Source organism: Sturnus vulgaris, chromosome 2 (assembly GCF_052056855.1).
Source record: "Sturnus vulgaris isolate bStuVul1 chromosome 2, bStuVul1.hap1, whole genome shotgun sequence".
Classification (NCBI taxonomy): Eukaryota; Metazoa; Chordata; class Aves; order Passeriformes; family Sturnidae; genus Sturnus; species Sturnus vulgaris.
In genome coordinates this window covers 115,662,314-115,688,123 of record NC_142244.1, presented here as the reverse complement: position 1 = coordinate 115,688,123, position 25,810 = coordinate 115,662,314, and the positions used below count along the sequence as shown (strand labels likewise).

The following is a 25,810-nucleotide window of genomic DNA, read 5'->3' as shown; positions in this document are numbered from 1 at the left end:
ACAGAACAACTGCAAGTTGAATTCTGCCTGTGGAAAGACATTGGAAAGCAAAATGAAAACAGGATAGGCTAAAAAAAAATCACAAAAAATTAACTAATAATGCTTGAAAGAGTTATTATTGACAACAGGTACACTTTTCAGCAAAACAAGTCCTTAATCTGCCTGGAAAGACCTGGAACATTTGTGTAGTAACTGCTTAGACCCTGGTTTCCTGTGGGCCTCTGGAGTGCTGAGGCAAGATCTTTCTCTTAATTTTCCAGACTGTCTGAAATAACACAAGGACTTGTGTGGCAGCTTACCAAAAATGATATTTTTCCAAAGGGTGAGGGCATGTGTGATTAATTATCTTCAAGAACTGCTGAGTACCCAGCACAAAGGCTGGTATAGCAGCTGAGGATGTGTCAGGTGCTGAGGTTTAAACCCTGCCTAAGTCATGTCCCACATTTCTGCCTGGGAATGACCCCTGGGCTGTACGAGTGGTGATGTTCATGTGGAGGCATGCTACCAACACAGAATTACAAACAATTACCAATTTGGTGCTGTCACAACCATCAGCTTGTTTAAACTTGCTCACCAGTGCTGTAGCTTGATTTAACACTACAGATGTTGCCAAGTGGTTGCACAATACAGCACAACATCCCTGGCAACAGAGCACGATTTTCCACTGGATGTCTCCAGAAAAGCTCTGGCAATTCCCACTGGAGCCATTTGAGAGCCATCTGTGCTGCCCCTTTGCCAGGATCACAGTTGTTCCCCACTGTGGAGCCACCAGGAGCACACATGTGCCACCATCCCTCTCAATCGGCCTGGCAGGACCTGGCTGCAGTGAGTGACAAACTGGCACGTTTGCTCCTGCCCTCGTGTCCTGGGTTTTGCAGGGTGGGCAGGAACCCCTGGCAGAAGGGCAGGGTGTAACAACTCCCTCGTGGTCCATGTCCTGCAGCTGGGCATGACAGAGCCATCTGTCACGGCCATTAGTTCCCTGTCCCCTGTCTGTAAACAGGGATGATTGCACTGCCATTGCTCTGCCCTTGGAGGATGTTATCCACAGGCTTTCCCAGAGGACAACCTGCTTGGCTGCTCCAGTGTGTCCTGTAATGGGTTTTGGGTTGTGTCACAGAGAATAGCAACGAGGCCAGACACCCCCGTGAATGGCTGCAGGAATAAATTCCATGGCAGACTAGAATTTCATGGAAAAGATGCATGAAATATTAGGAAAGGCCCCTGTAACCACTGGAACTAATGACTTTTAATGTCCTATGATTATGTGTCTTATGGCTGATTGACTTTGGAGTTTTTCTGAAGTGAGGACAAATAAACAATTCCTCTTTTCTGCCTAGCAGCCTACTGTCAGGAAATCAGGAGCTGTTTTACATCTTTGAGACTTTAACCTCTCTGACAGCATGGCTGGCAGATTCAAAATGGGGTTTATGAGGGGAAAAAATGGAAGATGAGCAAAAAGAAAAAAAAATCACATATGAAACTCAAGTAAAACAGTATCTGAGGCGTAAATTAAAGGAAATACTTACTGCCATCATAATTGAGCGTGGCAAATTTGGCTTGCTTCTCTGCACAGCCAGCACTGTTGCACACCCTCATTTGCAGCTCGTACCAGGTGGCCTCCTGGAGGTCGTAGAGGATGTAGGACTTGGACAGGGATGTCCTCTGGGCCGTTGTCCACACCGTGGTCCCAAAGGGCCGGTACTCCAGGGTGAAGGAGGTGATGGGGCAGCCGCCGTCGTTCCAGCCGATCAGGTTCAGCCTCACCCGTGTCGTGTTGATGCTGGCAAAGAGCTCTTGCTCCTTGGAAAACTGTGGCTCTAGAGGCAGTGGGATATTCCAGACAGAATGCTTAAATGTTGCAGACAAAAGATCTCAAAATATAAAATTTAGGGAACAATTTCTAGGGCAATCTTGACTCTAGCTTAATCTCAGTATCTATATATTCAACTTCCTCTTCTCCTCCTTTTTTTCCCACTTTCTGTCAGACTCACACACCCAGATTTTCAAGTCAATATGTGGAGGAAAAAAATCCAAACATCCATTCAAAAAGTTTGGTTTGTTTTGCCTTGCAGAACTTCACACAAACTTTTCCCTTATTTTTGACACTTATCCAGTTCAGAGGATGCTGCTTGCATGCTCCTGCAACACTGCCTTGGAGCAGAAATCAGACATTGGCTCCATTTCCTTTATACATAAATATACTCCCTGTCTTCCTTCAACATCCAGACAAATAAACCCCTGAATTTTTATAAGAAGAGAAGAGACAATTTCCTCATGGCAATGAAATAGTTGGAATTGCTATAGTCTGTGACAGTGGAGACAACCTCTTACCAAATATCTGCCAACCCATCTTAGAAAAAAAAAAATTAGAGAAAAAAGGACAGAACATCACAGCACCACAGCCACAGCCTTTATTGTCACAGCCATGCACAGAGGTGTAAATGTTTCCAAAGCCAGTAATACTGAAATATCCAAGCCTGTTTTCTCATCAAACCAAGCTCTTCAGGAGGGTGAAGGGATGGAACCAACGCACCTTTGCCCAGCGTCTTGGCCTCGATGATCTCGCTGATGCGCCCCGGCCCCACCCCGTTCTGAGCAGTCAGGGTGAACTTGTACCATGTGCCACATTTCAGCGTTTCCAGCCTGTAGGATCTCTCACTGGGGCTGATGGGGAAACTGCCCCACTGCTCACTGTTATCCTCTGAGTACTGCAGAATATAACCTGGAGGGAAAGCGGGCATGGCAATGGTATCACAAATCCTTCAGGTAACACAAGGAGGCATTTTAAGACCTAATAAAACTGGAAAAAAAAATCCCATGTGCAGTGAAACATACAGCTCTCCTCTGACTGAAAGATACCAGGCAATGCATTTTGCCCACACTGACAACAGCTTAAATACAATTTTTTATGATGGCTTCAAGGGGAAAAGAAAAGGATGGATATTTCTAAGGATCCTTCAAACAGCAACAACCAGATGATGAACCTGGACCCTCCAAAATGAGTGGTTAGAGATTACACATATGGAAAATCAGATAGAGAAACTGTCATAACAGCTGAGGAGAAAGTGATTAAATGTGTGAATAAACCACCACAAAGACAAACTGCAATTTACTGAAAGCAGTTATCACCATGATAGTGCACATTAAGGGTTGACAGCAATACAGATTGGGTTGTTTTTCTTTATTCTTTTTTTGGGGGGGTTTTTTGCCATTCATAATTGTATACTAATCCTATCAACATATGATAATTTAGTAAGAAGCAGCAATTAACCTGAATTACATTACCTCGGATAGAACTGCCCCCATTGTCTCCAGGTATCCAGGAAAGAGTGATAGAGGAAGATGTAGTTTTGGATACAGTGAGTCTTGGCTGGTCTGGTGGAACTAGATGGGAAATAGAAATAGAAAATGCAATCAAATGGTTTGACACTATCTTAATCACTTCTAATAGTCATTTATGAAATAGCTGTTTTGAGTTGCAAAAAATGCAAATGATTTCTGTCAAAGTGCCTGTTTAGCTGACATCCTTGGTTAAGACAAGAATAGACAAGCTCTCATTTTTAAAATTTAATTTTATGCACAATTTTGTCTTTCAATTCTTAACCTTTGTTTTTCTCTGAATATTTTGCATCTGTCCTGTTAGACCGCAATGGCACATGATCTACCCAGCCATTAATTATTGTGTTTTTTATATCTGTTTTGGGGAAAAGATAAAATATTAGTGGCAGGAAACATGTGCTGTTGCAAATGATGCCCCACTCATTCCTGTGTTTGCAGGCTATTATGGCAAAAATGAAAAAAAAGGTGCAAATCAAGGACTTCTGCCAGTGCAAACGTGAGAGTTAATTAGGTATCAGACATAGGTTTGTGTCTGGAGGCAGATCCAGTCCTCTTCCAAACCACTGAGGCTTTTGGTATAAAGAATTCCCAGACCTATCAGCAAAGACTGGAAACACTTCTGTTCTGCTGCTCCCCATAAACCTTTTGGGGGATGGAAGATCAGGGTTCCAAGGACCAGCTGCTGACTGAGTGCAGGAATAAAACAGAGATTTCAATTCTCATCCACTTCCCAGTTCCCAGCTTCCTTTGGAGGAAAATCATGGAATGGTTTGGGTTGGAAAAGACCTTAAAGATCATCTCATTCCAATCCACTGTCATAGACAGGGACACCTTCCACTGTCCCAGGCTGCTCCAGCCCCAATGTCCAACCTGGCCTTGGGCACTGCCAGGGATCCAGGGGCAGCCACAGCTGCTCTGGGCACCCTGTGCCAGGGCTCCCCACCCTCACTGGGGGAATTTCTCCCAGCATTAAAGTGCAGAGAAGGAGCCATGCCACATCCCAATAATTTGCACTGGATAGGGCAAACTGGGACTGGGAATTGACACAGGGAATTGGGACTGGAAATGGACTGGGAATGTTCTACTCTCAGAAATGTAGACAAAATTGAGCTTTGCTGCCTCAAGAATAAAGAGTGAGGTATGGACAGTGTCCCTGCTTGGAAAGGATCAAGAAACAGAGGAGAAGATGGGATGGAAATCTGGGGAGGAGAGACAATAGGATGGCCACAGTTCCTCTGGCATGGGAGAGGAGAGGGGGGTGGTGTCAGACCCGTGCTGGCAGGAGCTGCCCTTGTCCTGTCACAGTCCCATGAGCAGGCAGGACAGAAGTCCAAAATGCTGTGCTGTGTCCAGCATTCTGCTGCCAGAGAACATTGCCTGCTTTGCCTATGCTTAAGGGGCAGCTCTTCCTGCAGAGTGAAACTCCAGGGAAAGCTCCTCACTGCAGTTCATGTTTGAGCCGTCAGACTGCAGAATAATGGGTGCTGATATAAGGAAGAAGCTGCTGGTTTCCAGCTATGGGTTGATTTTTTTGCCCTCACGGGCCCAAAAAGGGCTGAAGAAAACAAAAGAGACAGTTTATACTCTAAAGGAAAATTCCCTTTGTGAGATGGATTTGTTCTGTTATTCTGAATGACTTGGCTGATTCCATGCACACACTACACTGCGAACGATTTATTGTAAGAGCTTTCATCACAGCTTCACCCTATCTACAAAAAATGGTGGTCCCACATATTAAAAGCCACTCTTTGTCTGTCCCTTAGGGAAGCAATATTGATTTGCTTTTAGTTGCTGCAGTTCAATAAAAGCAAATATGTGCAATTACAGAAGTACTTAGTGAAATATAAGGTTTCCATTTGATGGTGTTTTCTGTCCCTACTTCCTGTTGTGGTCATGCTTCAAACATTGCAGAAGAGCATCTTTAGTTTCTGTTGGATTGTAGGGAAGCTGATATATGCCAATATCTGCCATGATGTTTGTTTCAAGGCTTAGTGGAATGGTTTATGCAGGGAGGGAGGGGGACTGCAGTGGAAACAACCTCTCTCTGTGCTCTCATGTGTTTGCACTTGAAGTTTAAATTCCACATCCAGGAGAGTGATGGTCCACTCTGGTACAAAAATTTGCAGTCAATCGAAGCATTTGTAGGATTTACTTTAGAGCAAGTGAGCAAGGAAATCTGCACAGGGAATTCTTGGTCTCTGAATACACAGGCTCTGCTTCACTTTACTCTTAGTTTATATTCTTACATTGTCCCTGCTTTTGTATACATCAACACCATCCTGGATGCACGTTGTGCATTTCAACATGAATATAAAATGGAGCTGGAGGAATGCATTAGTTGAAGGGGTACTGATGTTTCATTTCCAGTGCTTCCCTATATTCACCTCATAATAAAATTTTGCACGTACATAATGAAGTTTTTGTGCAATGTCTCAGTACAGAGGTAAATTTCTGCTGATAGCTTTTCAGGAGCTAAATTAAGGCCTTCACATCTTTCTGAATTTTGTAAAATTAAAATGATACATGTGATATTTGCAAGGAGAAGGCAGAAGCTGATACTTTCTGTGTGAAGATAACTGAATGCAAACACAGGGCTGTCAATCTTACAAAAACTCACATAAAGATTTAACTGAGTGTGTGAATTGTTTCACCAAAAGCACCATTTTCTAGATCATATAATGCCCATGGCTGAGTCAGAACGAGTTATGTATGAATTTGGAAGAATTAGATTTACACTAATACACATAAATACAAATATTTTGGATTTCAGACACACCTCTGCATTACCAGTAGCACTTTAAAGCCATGGCAACATTGTGAGGTAGATCCAACAGCCTTACCTTGTACCTGCAAATTCAGAATGATTTCATCTGATCCCCAGTTGTTGCTGGCCACACAGCTGTAGTACCCAGAGTCTTCTGCTTTCACAGTCCTGATGACAAAGCTGCCGTTGCTGAAGATGCTCCTCCGCCCATCAATCATCACTAGACTGGGTGTCCCGTTACTGCCTCACAGGAAACAAAGTGCATACATTAAAGAAGTTACAATCAAAATTACTCACAAGTGGATTTTTTTTTTTTTTTGAAGTAGCCAAGAATGGAAAGAGAGGAAAAGATGTGGGGTGAGGTGTGTCCCTTACATAAGGCAACAAAGGAGTATTTTCTGTTGGGGAACACCTATCATTTGCTTAAAAATGCACTTTTCCTTGACCCAGAGTGAGTGAAAACAGAAATTCGCTCCTTCCTTAACTAGTTATTTCATAAAAACACTGAAACGAGGGTATAGGCAGTTCTTGGCTACGAAGTTCATCCTTATGAAATCACAGGTATTGATATCAATGCACAAGATGGTTTCACAGCACTGTTGTTTCCCTGCTTACACAGTGCTTGGATGAAAATTATTGTCCATGTGTGTTTTCATGTGGCTCTGTCATACTGTGAAACTAAAGCTGAAAACAGAATAACGGAAAACTAAATATGTGCAAGACTTTTACTGCCCACCTCAGCACAAATCAGTGTATCAGGCACTTTGCTCTCTCAGAATTAAACTTTCCTGTCTGCCTGAAGATAAAACAAAAACACTCCAAAGTTTTACATTTTGAATGTTTACCTTTAGCCCTTCTTCATTGTTTTTTCTCCCTTTGATGCCCTGTAATCAGCACAGCCAACGAGTTGAAGGAATTTCTAAACTCTTCATCTACTGTGACCACGAATAATCCTTCTCCTTCCTGCCAGTGACCCAGGACCACCCTCCCCACAACCCCCAGGGTTTTAGGGAAATGGGTTTTATCTGAGCTGTACATTTAGTTGCTGGTTACCTATCCTTCATCCACTTGACTGTTGGAGCTGGGTCCCCCACGGCTTTGCAAGGGAGGACAATGTCCTTCATCCAGGGGGTTGTCACCGTCCCGCTGAACGTCAGGATCCTGGCAGGAGCTGGGAGGGAGAGGGCAAGAGACACTGAAATGAGGAGTCTGCTCAGACAGCCCTTGGAAGGGAAATAGAGACAACCACAATTAAAGGGGGAAAACCAAAACAATCTAAAAAATGGTGGGTTTAGGGTACCAATTCCTTTTAACTCATAATATTAGCTATTTATTCAAGAAAAATATCACTTTTGGTACCTAGAATTCAAGTAACTAAAAGAGATATGAGGCACAGGATTGGAAGAGTCTTTGTAGAGAAAAAAGAGCAAACCCAGTTATTTATCATCTTTGCTGACTTTTATATATTTTGGAGTAGAAATTACAGGTGAAAATCATGTCCAAGGGATGCTTCTCTCAATGCTTCCAGCAGGAATTGTCCACAGTAGACAGGTGTCTCATAAAAATGGAATTATTGATATATCTCCTCTCCAACAATTTTGATATTAAGCAAAATAACCCTTCATGTATATTAGTACAGCGTAGAGTCTATCTGAAACTCACAAATGTGAACAAACTAAAATCAGTTTTTATCAGCTCTCAGATCATCTAAATATATTAAAAAAATACTGCTAATGCATTTCCAGTTTATAGGTTGTATTTGAACTTCATTTGTTATTCTTCAAGAACGACCCTTGATAGAAATAGTCTTTCTGTTGGCCTCTAAATATACATTTTAAAGGCACACACTGAATACAGATAGACAAAATACTGTATTTTTAGTCCTGATCTACTTCAGTCGTGCACACTGATCAGAATTTATACTTAATAATCCATTTTGCACCAATTAGGAAAACATGAAAATGAGACCTGGCATCAAATATAACTGGGACAGTTAATCTGGAAAAAGATTCATGCATAAAAGAACAGGCCTTGAAAAATTAAGCAAAATTACTTGAGTAGGCTGCAATGGGACTTGAGATATTCACAAAAAGAAAAGATTTCACAGATTATACAATCAGTTTGGACTATGTTGCCTATGTTCTCTTCAAGCACTGTTGAAGGCCAAGTTTCTCAAGAGGTTTATTCTCGCTGGTGAAAATTTTAACTAAAACACAAGTTGAAGATGTAGGTAACAGACAAAGTGAAGGCTGGGCAATGGTACAGCACTCCTTTTCTAACAGCCAAGCATCAACATGTCCTGTCCTGGCTAAAGAGCAGCTGGAGCTGCCTGGCTCCCTCCCTGCAGAGCTCTGAGGTTTAACCCTGCCAGGACAGAGCTGTGGTTTGTGCTGCCTGGGAAGGTTGGACACCAGAGTGATGCAAAGGCACTGGGCACTCAGAAACTCTCATGGATCAGGCTGCTCTTCCACCTGGGCACTCCTAAGGTGTCATTTCCTAGAAAAGACAGGGCTGTACTCCCACAAACCATCCCTGCTGGGTTTGTATGGCCAGGTTTTTGTAGTGGGGAGGTAACAGCTTGCAGAAGCTTCCCCTGTGTCCAGCAGATGATGATGAACTGCTTGTAACCCCTGTTCCCATCTTCTGTGCTGCTGGGGAGGAGGAGGTAGAGCTGGGAAGGAGAGAGGGGTGTGGGGATGGTGTTTTTAAGATTTATTTTTCTTGTCATTACTGTGCTCTGATTTTGTTGGTAGTAAATTCAATTAATATCTCTAATTCGAGTCTGTTGTGCCTGTGATGGTATTTTGTGAGTGGCCTCTCTCTGTCCTCATCTCAACTCATGAACCTTTGTTATATTTGTTATATTTTCCCTCCCCTGTCCAGTGATAGAGAAGCTCTGGTGGGTGTCTGGCACCCAGCATGGGTCAACCCACCACACCATGGGCTAATTAACCAAAATAACTCGAACAGAAAAATGCTCAGAGCACCCAGAGACACAGAGTGAAATGCTGACTCTGCTGAAGCTGGTGTTAGAAGTCACATTTGTCTTCAGTGGTGCCAGGTTTTGCTGCAGGAGGTGCCTCGTGGCTCTCATGCCATCTTTGAAAAGCAGCAGGAGATGCTGTCAGCTCTATCTACAAGACATCTGGACTGCTCAGATTCCTGTCCTGTGCTAAATCCCCTCTGCAACATGAAGCCTGAAAACTCATTTCAAGTTGACTATTAATCATTTTCTCTGTGGCCTTCCCACATTACCAGTGTTTCTTGAGACATCCAGCTAATTCCAGCTGTTGCCAGTTCCTTTAGGACAAAACACGTGGAATACAGGAATCCTGCTGAAGCCTTCAGCATGGCATGGCACCACTGTTAGCAAACTTTCCAGGTTATCCCTTTGTTTTTAATTATTATTTCAACGTGAAGTCTTCCTTAAGAAATCATAGGCTGGACAGCAGATGCTGAAAGTGCAACATTTATGTTGTAGTTCCTGGTTTTCAATATCCTGTATCCCTCATTTTACAGGAGCCTAAGCCACTGATGATAACCATGACTCAGAAAATTATCAGAAAAGCACAGTGTACTATTTTTGTGAAAGTATCCACAGCTTTCTATGGATTTTCTTATTCCTTCCATGTACTGAGTGCTTTTAAAAGAAATGGTAAAACAGCAGGAAATTTTTCAAGCCCAATTTTCTTTATAGCTGAACTTCAAATGATGTCCTGAGACTGCTAAAAGGTGCACAAAGAAAACTAGAAACAAAATAAATGTCAAGTGAAATCCACCTCAGAGCAATAGGTTTGAAATTCTAGCAGGCATTCAGGAGGTAAAAAAGCCTGGAATCTCACAGACCTCTTTCCTTTGAGCCATGGGAATTTTTGCAATCATACGGGTAAGCTGCAGGGTTTACTTCTGTGTCATCAAAGATACCCACATGCCTACACACCTCCCTCTAGCCTTATATTTGGTGGCATGGCACTGGATTAGGGCTGTCTCTGTTCCTATTTTTTTTACAAATTGCCCAATTATTAATTGAAGATAAAGAGGTTCCTTCGCAGAACAGTGCACTCCCTTATGATAATGCAGCTTTCTGCATGTTTGTTTGCTAAAATTACAAATCCTCTAACATACATTTGGTGTCACAGAAAGAGAAATGGGCAGAAATTCGTTGCAAGAGGCTGTAGCACACGTGAGCTTTTCTTCCTTTAGAGGACACAACTGTGTTGTAAAGGTGAACTTCAGAAGGAAACTGAACAAGAGCTATGACAGTTCACTGCAGTTCAGCTTAAAACAAATAAAAGATCCAACAGTGAATACCCTGGCTCAGGAGATTCTTTCATTTACTTTCTCATAGAAGAGGGTGGGCAGCTGTGGCTGCCCCTGGATCCCTGGAAGTGTCCAACGTTGGACATTGGGGCTGGGAGCAGCCTGGGACAGTGGAAGGTGTCCCTGCCACGACAGAGGGTGGAACTGGATGATTTTTAAGGTGCCTTCCAACCCAACCCATTCCATGTTTCTCTGTTTCTAATATCCCCTGTATTCCAGTCTGATGAACCATCAAAGAAACAGACCCGTGTGTACTGCCATGTGAACCCCACATGTCATTTAAAAACATTAAACACACAAAGCAACATAGACTAGGGGGAAAATCTGTTCAAAATTAATGCTCAGGTAGTTCAGAAATCCAGGGGCAACTCGAAAGTCAGCGAGTTGTCCCCAGAGGATCAGATTGCCAGGGGTCTGGATCTGTTATCGTCACACTGGCAGCAAATGCCATTGCCCATCAGTCACGGTCAGTAAATCAGAGGGACAAGTGCATGCAAGGTTTTTTGTCTTCTGAGCATACTTGATAGGCTAAACCCACTTCTTTCAAGTCAGCAGTGAAGAGTAATTTGAGGGGCAGGAACACAGCTTGCTTATGTGGAGGCTGAACTTTCATTGCCATGATTATTTTCTGTTTGTTGGGGATTTTTTTTTTATTATTTCTGTCAGTTAATTACAGAGAATAACAATCTGTTCTGAGAAATGAAGACATTAAAGAAAGAAAGAAATGTTAACTTGAATTAAGCTTTCATTTAAATTGGACTATCCATTTCACATCAAACCCCTATCTAGACATTCTCATTGTTCTCAAAGGAGTTCTTAAAGGGGTTATAATTAAGTTGACATAATTCAATTCAAAGTTAACTCTTATTAGCTGTCATGATGCTATCATTACTTGGACAGTTACTGTGCAGTAAGAGAAGCAAAGAAAGGAAGCAAACAACTACAAAATAATGGCCCACAGGATGGTTCTGCATTGGGATCTTAGGGCAAAGTCAGGCTTCAACTGCTTCTAACCCCAGGATGTGCTGTTTGCTACAAATACAGTGGGAGGTGAAAAAGGTCTTTGAGGCTTTGAGCTCTGCCCATCCGTCCTCTTTGTGCAGCCACTGCCCTCAGCACTGATCACCACTTTCTCCCAGCTCCCTAAAAAGCCCTGTGATGCATTCATAAAGGAAATTCTGTATGTGATACAATAATTTCTAACCTAGCTACATCCAAAGTTCATAAAATTGCTATCTATCAGTATTCCTAGCACCCATCAAACCATCCACAAATGGATTATTTGTTACTTTTATAGTCCTAAGTGCATGTAAGAGGCTTTTCCTGAGCATAATCTAATGCAGACTTTATACTGGTCTATCACTACAAACTCTAAGGTTGACTGGATGTGTTCTACTGTCCTTTGAAATAAAGTCCTCTTCAGATTGATCTGTCTATATTGAAGTAATTAATTATTTTTTCTTTTAAGTCATCTTGCCTTTTCATAAAAGTTATTTTTAAGTTCACTTATTTGTCATCATGGATTATGTTACATAAGCTTCAGAAGAGCAGAATTAATTCTGGTAAGCTGGATCAGTTTAAGTACATGTGGGTCAAGTTGCAACTTCTCAATTTTTGGAAAACAGAGAGCAATTGCATACTGCAATTCCTCATAACTTGAGGTCATTAATATTGGTGCCTGCAAAGCCTGAATTATCTGTGTTCATCTTTGAACATTTCCCTCTTTTTAAAATGTAGAGGACATGGAAAAAGAGAACTTCCAGTGCATTTTGTGCAGGGTTTGCCTGCAGCCTCAATCTATTAGTATTGCACCATGTCTAATAGTTTTTGCTCTTATTCAAGCATCTATTTTTATGCTTCTTTTTGTTTAGTTTTTTCATTTCATCACCACACATTGATTACATCCCCGTGAGAGCAAAGGAGGAGCGCACTGAAACCTTTGCCCTTTTTCCCTGAGTTGTTCTTTCATGATCTTCCTTCACTGGGGTCCTTTACACTCCTCATTCCCTTTTAGAATCTCAGCTTTGGTCTCACTGATGTCCATAATTGTGTGCACTTATACTACAATGGAAAAACTCCAGATTTTTCAGATCTGAAGATTTCTGTTTGCAGCTTCTCCACACTGGGAAACTGTCATGTGTTCAAGCAGTACCCTCCAAAATCATTGCATTACCATCCATGATAATACATAGAATCCTAGAAGGGTTGGGTTGGAAGAAAGGTTTAAGATCATATAGTTCCAACCCCCTGCCATGGGCCACTGTCCCAGGCTGCTCCAGCCCCAGTGTCCAACCCGGCCTTGGGCACTGCCAGGGATCCAGGGACAGTCACAGCTGCTCTGGGCACCCTGTGCCAGAGCTGCCCACCCTCCCAGGGAATAATTTTTTACTAATATCCCATCTAAACCCTACTCAGTCTGAAGCCATTCCCTGGGTGCTGTCCCTCCATTCCCTGTGTGCTGTCCCTCCATTCCCTGGGTGCTCTCCCTCCATCCCTTGGCAATTGTCTCTCTCCATGGTTCCTGCAGCTCCTTCAGGCCCTGCAAGGCCACCCTGAGCTCAGCCCAAAGCTTCTCCTCTCCAGGCTGAACAATCCCAGCTGTGCCAGCCTTTCCTCCCAGCAGAGCTGCTCCATCCCTCTGCTCATCCTGCTGCCTCCTCTGGGCTCTCTGCAGCAGCTCCAGCTCCTCCCCAAGCTGGGACAGGGCTGGGGCAGCTCTGCAGGTGGGGTCACACCTGAGGGGGCACAGGGACACAATCACTTCCCTCAACCCTCTGCCTAAACTGCTTTTGATGCTGCCCAGGGTAAAGTAACAGCTCTGATGTTAATCTACCATCATTTAAATGGTGATCTACCAGCTAGACAGGTATGAACAGGGAGATTTCCCATGGTGATGGAGTTTGCTCTTCCATGCAGAAAGTGCTTTCATATTTGTGGCACTAGGCTGAAGTTCAGCAAAGCCTTTTCAAAAAGAACCTGTCATCATAATGCAGTAGACATTTTACTTTACATCTTTACATCATTAAACACCAAAGTGAAGAATTAGAAGGCTTGTAAAACTGTGAAGCCAATTAAATGTATCTAATTTTGCAGCTCTAGGGATCTGTGCATTTCTCTGCCCATCCTGGAACTGGCTGTAATGGTACCAAGTTGAGTAGTAGAAAAAAAAATCCGTTTGAAGACCCCATGTAGAGATTGAGTGGGATGGGACTCTTCTCACTTTCTTGTTCAAAATATTAGGCCTCCATTTCCAAGCCAAGGTGCTCTAATGTTGCAAGCATCACATCTCAAAAAGGCAGAATTCACAGGCCCCAGCAATATCTTTTAATAGAACAACTAATACAGCTGGAAATAAATATTCAAGATTTGAGGCACATTATCCTTTCATCATCTCTGAAATAGAAGCAGCAAACTTCAAAGCTAATGCAAGTAGAGAACAATTGTTCAGAGTTTAGATATGTTAATCAGACCATTTTATACAGAAGATGGTACTTGTGGAGTACACAAGAGATATTACTAAGGAGAGGAATGATAAAGAAATTACCTTGTACAGCAAGGAAAAGAAACATATTCAGAGGGGGAGAGGCATCATCTGCAAACCCCCTGTACCCAACAACTGAAGATAAAAATTGCTCCAACAAGCAACCTATTCCCTCCTAAGGTGTGTTGGATGAGTTACCCCGTGGAGGAGCACATCATCCCATCTCTGCTGACTCCAGCAGAACCTTGAGCAATCAGCTGTGAGTTGTCACCTCGCCTTTCTCTGGAGCCCCTCCTGGCAAATCCCACCCTCAGCGTGGCACCGAGAGGCCACTTGGCCAGTTCTGCAGGTGACACAGAAGCCTGGCTGGCTCTGGGCAGCTGTCCCTGTACCTTTGGCCAGTGGCTCCACGGTGATGATCTCGCTGCTGTTGCCTCTTCCCGCAGCCGTCACGGCCACCACCCACACGCTGTACTGGCGATTCCGGCTCAGGTTGGGGATTCTGTAGGAAAATGAGTCGGGAGAGGCTTCAAACTCGCTGATCACCTGTGGTGGGAGAGACAAATGTTTCCAGGCTAAAATAAGCAGTATTTGGAGAAAATGTGAGTGCTACAAAGCCTGTTACTTCAGGGCTCTTCGGATGAGTTTCAATTGCTCCAAACAGATGGCAGATGGCAGCAAACAGAGAAGACACAGTAACTTGTTGCAATCCATTCATATTCAGTGAATTTGTGTCTTGTTTACAGATTGGTTTTATTCAGATTAGGACTTTTATGTGCCATTTATTTTTACAGGGTTGGATAAACAATGGAAGTGAATAAATATGGCTAAATTTTACCATCAACAGTTCTGACAAACTGATTTAGCTCTACACAAAACTTTCCCAATGGAGGGTTCTGTGCTGCATCTGCTGTGAAATCTGGAGTCCACAGAATCACAGAATCACAAGGTTGGAAGAGACTTTCAAGATCATCGAGTCCAACCCATCCCTAACACCTTAACTAAACCATGGCACTGATGGCCACATCCAATCCTTTTACTATTAAAAGTCTACTATTTCTGTCACCTAGAACCTCTGGTGCTCCTTATTCCTGCATTTTTGTGGCTTTATCCCTTCAGCAGTGGAGAGAACCAAGGAATAAAACTGTGCTCTGTAACAGACTGTTCAAACTTCCCCCAAGTCTAGTTTTGTTCAATCACGAAATTATTTCCATTCAGAGACTCCCAGCTGAAGGTCATCTCAGCCAGCTGGCTGCATTAGCAGGGAAGGACAAGTGCTGGAAGAAATGCCAGTTCAGTCTCTCCTCTGCCACTCAAGTGCCTCGGCCCAGGGGCTGCAGCAGAGCCAACCAGCTGCTCTGCAGTCCCTGCTCATCCCGGAGAGCTCTGCATCCTGCTTGGAGCAACCTGTGCAGGGAAAGGTGTGGAGGAACACAAAGATCCCTCCAGGGGGCTTTGAGAGCCTCAGCACATCCTCCACAGGAAGGCTGAGGAGGGAAATCGCAGCTCTGAACAGCGTTACAGCACTCAATATTGCCAGTTTTATTTCTGACATGGGCTTTGTGATGCCTGCACGTAAAAATAGAGGGGTAATGAACCATTAGGATGAATAATACTCACTTCCCTGTGCAGTGCTGAGCATGGTAATGGCTAACTAACACTAGGCTAAAAATAATTAGAAGGTTAATGACATAGAAAAGAAGATTTTAGCAGGAATCAGCATTAAAAATAATGCATCAGTGTAATCTAAACTTGGTTCAGACTGACAAAGTGTGCAAGGAATCTCTTTGATATACAAATATCTGCTTGTGGTAAAGGCCAATTCCACCTGATTAGCATTTCAAAAGGCACATTGACCTGAAAACATTGGAATACGTAGTCCTTCAAAGTGAATTCCAGATAAATAAGAGATGTTTCTGAGATATCATTAAACACCTCTCCATGTGAACTGGCAGACAGTTTCAGCTGCTGAATGGGTCACTGCACTTCTCTGTTCTTCAGCTGGCACCTCCTGCAGCCAGGGGAAGAGGGGAGTTCATCTCCTCTCACATTTGAAATCCAGAGTGAAGATATCTGTCTCTAAGCCAGGCACCTCAGCTCCCTTAGGGACCATGCAAAGGCTTCTACAAGAACACATTCTGTTCCTTCCATGGACAGTGATTTTTCTGGGAAGTCTGGCTTGCTCCAGCCAAGTTCCCCAGGCTCAGAGCAAGACTGGAGGGGAACTTGCCATATTTTCTAGCCAAACTCATTGCCCCTTTGCTTGTCAAAATGCCAGATTAGTTTGTCCCATTTAGCCAGTGTTTGCCTGGGTTCCCACTTCTGATATGAAGAGGTCAATGCAGCCAGACACCTTTATTATTTTGTGAAATATTGCAGGAGGCTTTCAGAACCATCTGCCTTGACATTTACACAAGAATATTGGACAAATGCCCATAGCTTGACAGGTTGGGTCTTTGTGAGGTCATACATAAAACCTAATGTATTGATCATGGCAGAGGAGGCTGAAATTTAATATTCATGAGGCAGCATTTCCTATGGTTAATTTGAAAGTCAAAGAGGCCAGGCTGTCTCTGGCACTTAGGCTCCATTTATTAATGCAGTTACCTAGCACAGGTTCCTTCTAAACCACCTGCTGACACGAGACATGGATACAGCATTTAGGAACAGCTAAACATCACAGAATTCCTTAGTGCCACCTTTTATTCCAGCAACTGCCAGCTCTTTCTTACTGGAACTCCAAAGATGGATAAAAGGCAGGATTTTCTGCTCTAGAGCTTTTAAAACACTTTGTTTTCAACTCCTTTCTTTCTCCCAGCATCATTCACCCATTTGTATCTGTGGCTATTTCAAATGTAAAATTAATTATTCGCAGAATTAATTTATTAATTGAATCTGGTAAATGCATCTTCACTAAATTAACGACTCTCATTTTCTTGAAACAAACTGCTGTAACAAAAGATTTTGGTTTCTAACTGGTTAATTCACATTTTGTTTCCTCAGCTCACATTCCCTTTTAAACACTTGGGGATGCTTCAGTGACAAAGAATCGATTTTACTTTAAACTTTTGCCTGTCATTTCAATTAGCCTAACATGCCAGAGACTTTGATTACACAAGAAGAAAAAAAAGGCAGCTTTGTCAGCAAAGAGAAGATTAAACAATTGAAATGAGAAATATTTAAAGGAATGTCACCTTGTCACATATTGGCCCGTACATATGCCAGTATAAAACAAAAAATGCTATTCAATCTTAGAAGCAGTAACATGCTTGCTCAAGAGATTTTTTTCCCCTAACTTCTATTTTTCTTCAGCTTATAGATGATGGGTTAATTTTCCTTCTGTCTTTAGCTCACTGTCTAAGAAGGACAGACAGAGATCAGTCTCTGAAAGCCAGAAAGGTCTGTGAAGAATAAAATGAAATCCAAGTCCTTTATCAGGATGCAATCAATCTACTTTCCCAACCAGACAGTGGCAAGAGATGTTGAGGAACAGTTGGTGCAGGGAACATAATTTTCCTCTGCAACTTCAGTCCTGGTGGTGTGCATTTCTTTGCACACTTTGAAGCAGCATGCCATCATCTCATGGCATTTCTGACTCCTTTAAAGCAATGTGCATAAACTCTGATCCCTTTGGCTTCTATGCTTGATTATTTCTTCTATTTGTTGGTTTGTTGTTTGTCAACACAATCTGGGGGGAAAAAAACCCATTTCTAACAATTTTCCAAGCAATTAGGGAGTTTCCCAAGCAGGGAGTTAAGACAATGGATAGCATTTACTGGAAGATTATTTTGTGAAAGGTAGCCTGCACCTTGCTTACCACTGGTTCTGCACAACTTCTGATCAGGTAAGTGAACTACAGATCTCTATCTCATCTTTCTCTGCAAGTTGCAGGAAACCTGGAAGTGAACTGGGAAAGCCATATAGAGATTTTTAGGACATGAGTGAAAAGGGAGAAACAGCCCAGGTTTGTGGTGTGTGTTGTGAAGTAAGAGCATATACAGATTGGTTACCTGTGTGTTGGCTGCCTCATGTTGAAAATTATAATTAATTATAAATAATATATATAATACCTAGAGTGAAGTGCATGCTTTTACCCTATTTTAGGTAGAAAATATGGCATCATCTAAAGGTGGAGCTGGAAGGACTCTGAGAGATCACCTGAGTCTATCTTTGTTCTTTAAACCAGGTTCACCTGTGCCTGCACAATTTCAAACAGATGTTTCCCCAACCTGATTTTGAAGACTTACAATAAAAGGAGATTTTGCAATTCCCTAGGCTGCACAACCTATTTCACTGCTTAACTAATCTCATGATTAGAAATCCTTTTTTTTAAATCTAGCTTGAGTTTCCTGCTGCAGTTTCAACCCATAGCTTCTTTTCCAGTCTATTAGGAACATGAAGAATAGATTATTACCTTGATCTTTGCACCAGTCTTTAATCTACATGAAGTTTTATCATTCCTTTCCCCACCAGTACCCTTATCTTTTTACAACTAAATAACTCTGATGCTTTCAACATTGTCCAGAAATCCCATTTTCTCTATCAGTTTCTCTAATAATATCTTCTGTTATCCTTCAGACTGTCTCAAGATGGTCCATAGCTTTCTCATAGTTTTCAAACCTGTACTCAACAATTCCAGGGATTCTCATTTGGCTTTTCAGGACAGGATTATAAAGGCTGTTAATGTTCATCTTGGGAGGCACAATAACCTCAAAATCCTCTTCTGAAGAATCAAGAGAATTGCTCTCTACACAGTACTTTTGCAGTTGGTTATTCAGGGAATCCATTTTCTTGGTAAATTTTATCCAACTTTTTCAGACCAATTTCCCAGTTCATCAAGACCTGCCTGAATTCTGCTTCTGTCTCCTGTGTACATGCAATCCCTTCCTGTTAAATTAAAAGGCAGCCTCTCTGTTTCATTATCCAGGTCAGTAATGGAGTCACTGAACAGAAGTGGGCTCAGGAGAGACACTCAGGCTGCTCCCTCCTGCCCACAACAACGAGCCACAACTGGTTTTGCAGCCTCCCACAGAACAGCACTGAGTTTGTTTTATCTGGCCTGAGTTAAGTCAGTGAAATGGTGTTTGCATAGCTGGGTCTCTCTCAACAAACTTCTGTCCTCTGGGCTCAGCTCCACTGCTAAATGGGAGAGAGCCAGAGGTGAGTTGAGCACTCCCTCCCAGTGATCCACACTGATTCTTGGTTTCCAGCTCAGTGCTGCTCTAAACAGCTCTTTTCAAAGCAATTCTGCTTTGGAGGGGGTCATGATAAGTGTAGACTGACATCAGCTACCATCACATCCCCCTGGGGCCAGGTGCTGCTCCTTGGACCTTGTTTAATCACTGATGAGCCCTAGAACAGGCTCTGAGCCTCATTAGTGATTAAAGTCTTCAATTCTACGTGGTAATAAACAATGATCTCCATCTTTTTGCACAACTCCATCACAGAATTGTCTACTTTGCCCTATCTCAGGGCACTGCTGCTCCTGGAAACCACAGAATTATCAAGGCTGGGAGAGAACCATCACCCAGCACCAGCATCACCCCAAACCTTGTCCCCAAGGGCCACATCCAGGCTCCTCCTGAGCACTCCCAGAGACAGTGACTCCATCACCTCCCTGGGCAGCTCATCCCAAGGCCTGACCACTCTTTCAGTGAAATTTCCATTTTTAATGTGCAATCTAAACCTCCTCAGGTGCAATTTCAGGCCATTTCTGCTCATCCTTTCACTTTGGACATGGCAGAAGAGACCGACCACACCTTGCTAAAAACTCCTTTCAGGGAGTTGTAGAGAACAATGAGGTCTCTCCAGAACCTTCTTTTCTCCAGACTGAAGAGCCCCAGTTCCCTCAGCTGCTGCTCCTAAGACTTGTTTTTCAGATCCTTCCCAGGACACACTCCAACCACTTCAAGGTCCTTTTGTGAAGTGAGAAGCCCAAAACTCGACACAGAACTCGAGGGACAGAAAGTACTGAGATGTTTTGTTCTAAAAATCACATTTTAGAGTCTCCTGGACTCACAAGTTATCCAGTACTAGGGGTTACACTAAGTTGTTTCTACCCAGAAGCAAACTGGGGTAATAAAAATCAATACATGTCTCTATTTATAGAGAATGAACTTCAAGTTCTGCATCCCCGAGAAGAGCAGACAGAGCACTGCTGTGCCCTCTCAGTGAACTCCCTAAGATGTGAAAGTCTGCCTGAGGTCACAAATTGTACTTTTCTTGAGGACTGCTGGCTTTTGCCTTCCTTTCACAGATGGACACACTCTCAAAGTTCCAAATAGTCACTGATCCTGGACTGTGGTCTCCAGTCAGGCTCTTGGCTGCCACTTTGGTCTAACAATGGTTTCTGATCAGGTGTTGCCTCATGTTTTGAAAGGTGGCATCTGCTTTTCACTTAGCATTATTGAAGGTAACCGTTGGAAAATTCACAAAAGTGAATGCAGATGCCATATTGCATTGTAACTTTTTTCCCCCCACCTTAATTGTGGAACTAATGGGTTAGAAAGTTTCAGATGGAAATTTTGAGAAGAACAGAGGCAGCTCCCTGCCTTCCCACTGGTAGGAAAATCTTGCCAATCCAAAGAATCCCAAGATCCCTGAGGCTGGAAAAGCCCTCCCAGCCCATGCAGTCCCAGCTGTGCCCCATGGCCACCTTGTCCCCAGCCCAGAGCACTGAGTGCCACCTCCAGGTGCCACCTCCAGGGATGGGCACTCCAAACCTCCCTGGGCAGCCCCTGCCAAGGCCTGAGCTCCCTTTCCATGGGGAAATTCCTGCTGCTGTCCAAGCTGAGCCTGCCCTGGTACAGTTTGAGGCCATTTCCTCTTGTCCTAGGGCAGAGCCTGACCCCCAGCTGGCTCTTCCCTCCTGGCAGGGAGTTGTGCAGAGCCATGAAGTCCCCCCTGAGCCTCCTTTTCTCCAGGATAAACACCTGGAGCTCCCTCAGCTGCTCCTGAATTCTCATTTCCAGGTATTACACCTGGAAGAAAACCCACTGTCTGGACTTCCAGGTAGCCCAGTTAGGGGCCACCACCTGCCTGTCCCTTTGGAGCAGCTCCTGGAGAGTCCCTCAGCCTCCTGATGAGGGAAGCAGTGTGTGGTGTCACAGGCTGGTGACCATGGGAAGGTCAGGACATCAAGGACTTATTGTCAGACTGTATTGATATCCCTGGGTGAGAGACGAGGGAGTGAGACAAGAAGGGAGGGTTATGAAAAAATCAATATCAAATTTGTTTTGGTAGGGCTTTACAAGGAGACCTTTTAAAAATCATATAAACCAGCACATCTTCAGAATCAATTTATACTCTGTCACATCCCTCCTGAGGTCTGCTCGCTGACAAAAATAAGATAGGCAAAAAATTTCAAGTTGACAAAGCAATTAAAATAATGAATGTACTGTGTTTGGGAGCTGGCACCAAAGATGTGAAACAACGACAAAAAGGCTAAAAATAGAACATGTGGTATATTAAAAAGACACATTTTAAATGCTGTCCAATATAAGGTTTTAAAATAACCCCCAAATTATGCACTATTTCTATGCTAAATAAAGCACACAGGAATTAATAAGCATAAATATCTTCACGCTGTAAAAAGTGCTATATAGATGCAGTGATAAATACTGCATGTAATACACAAATCAATGAACATATACTTAAAATTCAACCTTACAGAAGCTGCTGACGCTAAATAAACTTCTGTTCAACAGTAACTTTATCTACTTAGCCAACTTCTGCCAGCTACTTCTCCCTTTTTTCAAGAAACTTCCAGCATCCTTCTAATCACTGAAAGATCTACGGGATGTAAAAAAAAATAATTTCTGCCTTATAATTGCATCAAATCTATTTTCCAAAGTTTTCTTTTATCCAAGTCTTTAATCTGGGGAGGAAATGAGGATCAGAAAGTGTGATGCAAACCCAAAGTTAGAATTTAGGCAGATCCTATGCAAAATCAAGACCAAACTTGTGTCTGCCGGATAGAATTGAGTGGAAAACACTCAATTCTATCAACACTGGATGATGGGAATTTATGACAGCTAATAGTTTAAAGGTGCAGTTTAAGGTAATTGTATATACCTCCACATCTAGTTTATGTTGCAGATCAGCTGGTTTAAGATAAGCATGTATACTTTTTCTAGACTAAACAAAGAGAAAGGAAACTTTAAGAAGGGGACTTATCCAGTTTATCACAGACATCTAGCTTCTCTCCTTAAAGAAACAAAATCCTTGATGACCCCAGAATAAGTATTTGTGATGCTATTGAAGGTGTCTGAAGACAGATGAATTAAATCCCACTAAGGGTCTATGAATTACAGACCAAGAGCAGCAATTACTCTCTTCCACAGGGCAACCCAAGTCTCCTGTGTATGCTGGGTAAATCACATACTATACTTTCCCTTCAGTGGGTTTAAATAAAAGCAAAGAAAAAAAAAAGAAAGAAATAGAGAAGTCTAACAGACTAAGGAATATTTTACTAACAGTAAAATAAGCAAATCTAAAATATCAGTAATTGTCTGCCTCAGATGTTGGTTAGTTTCCAATATTGATTATGTTTCCAAGGAAGTTGATTTGGGCTTTGGCCAAATATAAGATTATTTCCCTCTTCTCCATCCCTACTTCACACCTTTTCAAACCCAACCTATTCCAAACCTAACTGTTTCACAGGAATATGAATCTTTCCTGGGCTTTCAGCTTTCTACATCCTTTGGAGAAGTCCAGAAATGTAGGTTACAGTTTTCAAAGACTCTTTCCAACACAAGTAACTGGGGCTGACTGTCAGGTTTGCACTGTGAGATAATTTTTGATCATCAGCTCTATTTCAGCACCAGGGTCTGCTTTGTGCTCTGGTTCCTCATCCAGCTAACTCAGTTTATCATTTGGGATCTTTGCAGGAATATTCTCCCTCCATTCATATGATTCAACAGTTCTGGAATTTCTTCTCCTTCCAGTCCTCAGGCTTCTGGTCTTTTGAGAACTTGGTCAAAGGTGGGTTTGAAGGACAAATCATCTCTTAGCAGAATCCCAGAGCAAAGCAACAGTTTCATCAACCAACATTTCAAAACTACTGTCAGGATTAAAGACCAGAGAATAAACTGGTTCTTCTTATCTGAAATCTAGGGTTCTAAATATGTACCTGTATGTTTTGCAAGCTTCTTGTCATATTTGCCAATCTTTGGGTGCTAGAAAGTGAGGTAAAGAGCTGAGAAAATACAGACCAGTGAAATCATTTGGGTGTCAATAAACAGTATGACATCACCCAATCAGAAATACACATATTAAAGTCTATTTTGAATTGTTGATTAGAAAAGTGTTGTCATTATGGTTGTTGTTGCTGTTTGGGTCACTCATTAATAGAAGCAAACACATTAAACAGGATTTTCCTGCTGTTTCCAGCAAAGCAGGTTATTAATTTGTGCATCACTCTACACTTCCTCCATAGAAAGCCTGGAGATTAATGGAAAGGAGTTATGTAAGTAGAAGTGCACTATAAAAGGATAATAAATGGAGACCATTCTCCTTTCTCAGTGATTTTCCTTTTCAGGACACAGTCAGTTGGTTCTTGTCTTTCCTCCACTCATCTGGAACTCACTTAAGATGTGAAATAAAATGGCCTCGCTGCCACTCTCTGATTCCTGATGGTGAGAGCTAAAAGCAGAACTTGTTTGGGAGACTGTGCATGGAAAGTGTTCAGGTGGGGAAGACAAACAGTCCTGCCAGTGGCCTAAATTGTCAGATGAGTTTTATTGAAGATTTTTAACTTATGAGACACCTTGGTGTCAATTTAATGTGTCTCTTTTCCTCAGAGAGTTGCACATTAATGCTGCCACTGTCTGGTTTCCCTTGTTGTATACAGATTTTGACCAACTTTTCCAGTTTTAAATTGCCCTATAATAACAGAATTGAGGTTGGAAGGTTCCTCTGGAGGTCACCCAGTCCAACCCCCTTCTCAAAGCAAGTTTAATTGCATCAAGGGGCTCAGGGACTTGTTGAGTGAAGTTTTTAAGATTTCCATGCTTGGAGATCACACAGTCTGGGCCCCAGCTTCAATATTGGGCCAGGATCTCATGGTAATTTTTTCCCCCAGCTGATCAGAATTTCCCATATCAAAAATTCCCTGTCCTTGTGCATAGGCACTTCCTCATACCTTCCTGCACCAGGAAATTCTGATCCTTACCTTTCCTTCTGCCCTCAGCACTCTCCTGCTTCTTTAGGAAATGCTTTTTACCTGTTCTGAGGTCAAAGTTTCCCACGTTGTCTAACCTGTGTGTCACAGAGACCTGCTCCAGACACTTTCTGACATTTAAATTTTATTTAATCTAATCCCATTGATTATTCCTTAAGTATTGTACTGATCTGAATGCAACAAGAGGTTGGTGGTCGTTTTTTGGCAGGTTTTTTTTTTGTTTGTTTTTTTTTGGTCGTTTTTCTTCAGAAAACCCCCAAATCTCCTTTTCTGCTGCACTTTGAAAATCCCTGGCAATGCACAACTACATCCCAAGGCAGGAAGGGCTGGAGCAGCCTCCTGAGTAGGAACTACTACAGTTCCTACAACCAGTAGGAACTGAACCAGCCTAATTTCTGTGCTACAATTCTATGTCCCATGTGTGTGGCACCATGGGGGAAAATCCCCCTGCCAGGATGGGACAGCAGTGACAGCACTTCCCTGAGGCCTGGGCAGGATGAGTGCCATGAGCATCCTGCCACTATCATGGCAACCACCACTCTTAGAAGGAATTTGGCCACCATGGGGCCATTACAGGTGGTCTTGAGAAGCCAGATCCCACAAAAAGCTGGACATGGATGTGGTAGGAAGTGGGGAGAAGCAAGAATGTAGGCTATGAGCTAGCACAAGTAATAATTTTTCTAACTTAAATTCTGGCATATTCTGTTTCTTATATTTGAAGAATGAAGGATATATGAAGTCTCACATTTCTGTATTTTTTCTTCCATTTTCAGAATAAAAAAGAGAAAGTTTTGCCTAATTATGCCTGTAGAATACTATAGACACAACAATTAAACACTGTGAAATTGGATCCTTGCTTGCCCTTTATCTTGGCCAGAGAATAGACTGCAGTGGAGAATCTTTTCCATTTTTCATACATTAATCATATTTGTGGTTTGAAACATCCCAGGCAAGTACTGTCCTTAGGGCTCAAAATATTTAAAGAGGAAATGCCTTTTGTTCTATACAGAGGCAGAAGTTTTAAAAGCTTCTGCCTTTGCAAAGCAAACTGAACAGTGCAAGAGGCAGCAAATCTTAATTTTATAATATATCAGCGTTGTATAAGTGTTATGTTTGTAATAAAAATATGCACAATACGACCAACAGAGTTAATTATTTTTCCTGTTGATGACTTAAACACCAAAGCAGTGTTCTTGTGCAGAGGACTGTTGTTAACCTGTCTAAAGTCTATTGAAATTACTTGTTCTCAGCAATAAAATACAATCTGCAAAGAATGCAGCCTCCCCATCGATTTACTTTTACCCCTGTCCTTTTCTCTTTCTTCTCATTGATGCCTGAAAACTGAGTTTGCCTTTCTGCTTGAATAGCAGACTTTTGGCAAAGTAATTTTGCAGCCAGGGCTGTGACTGATGGATGAAATTTTTAGGGCTCCACACCTGCAGCTACAGCACTTGCAACTTATTGTGGCAGAAGAGATGATAAAGACACAGATCTTTTATTTATTCTCCTCCTCACCCTAATTTAAGACCTCTCCCTCTGTCAGCTACTTGTCTCTGCCAGCAGTGAATCAAACAAGAACTTCCCTGGATATATTAAGTGTATCTGCACAGCAGTGTTGGCATTTGAGCAGCTCTGCAGCAGGCTTGTTTCACTGCAAAGCAGCTCTGAATCAAACAGCTTTTTTAGCTCACAATCCATTTCAGAATAAAAGATAACAAAGCAT

General features: G+C 42.4%; 1 protein-coding gene across 1 annotated transcript in view; it reads right to left on the bottom strand.

Annotated features, from left to right (window-relative positions):
* The window catches only part of DSCAM (DS cell adhesion molecule), a 436,159-nt gene that overhangs the window by 46,971 nt on the left and 363,378 nt on the right, over nt 1-25,810 (bottom strand). The window contains exons 21-26 of the mRNA XM_088160469.1: nt 14,300-14,453; nt 7,160-7,277; nt 6,183-6,346; nt 3,289-3,387; nt 2,537-2,725; nt 1,530-1,820 (exon numbers count right to left, since the gene is read on the bottom strand). Coding sequence (XP_088016595.1) covers nt 1,530-1,820; nt 2,537-2,725; nt 3,289-3,387; nt 6,183-6,346; nt 7,160-7,277; nt 14,300-14,453 — 1,015 coding nt within the window. The remainder of the gene's footprint in view (nt 1-1,529; nt 1,821-2,536; nt 2,726-3,288; nt 3,388-6,182; nt 6,347-7,159; nt 7,278-14,299; nt 14,454-25,810) is intronic.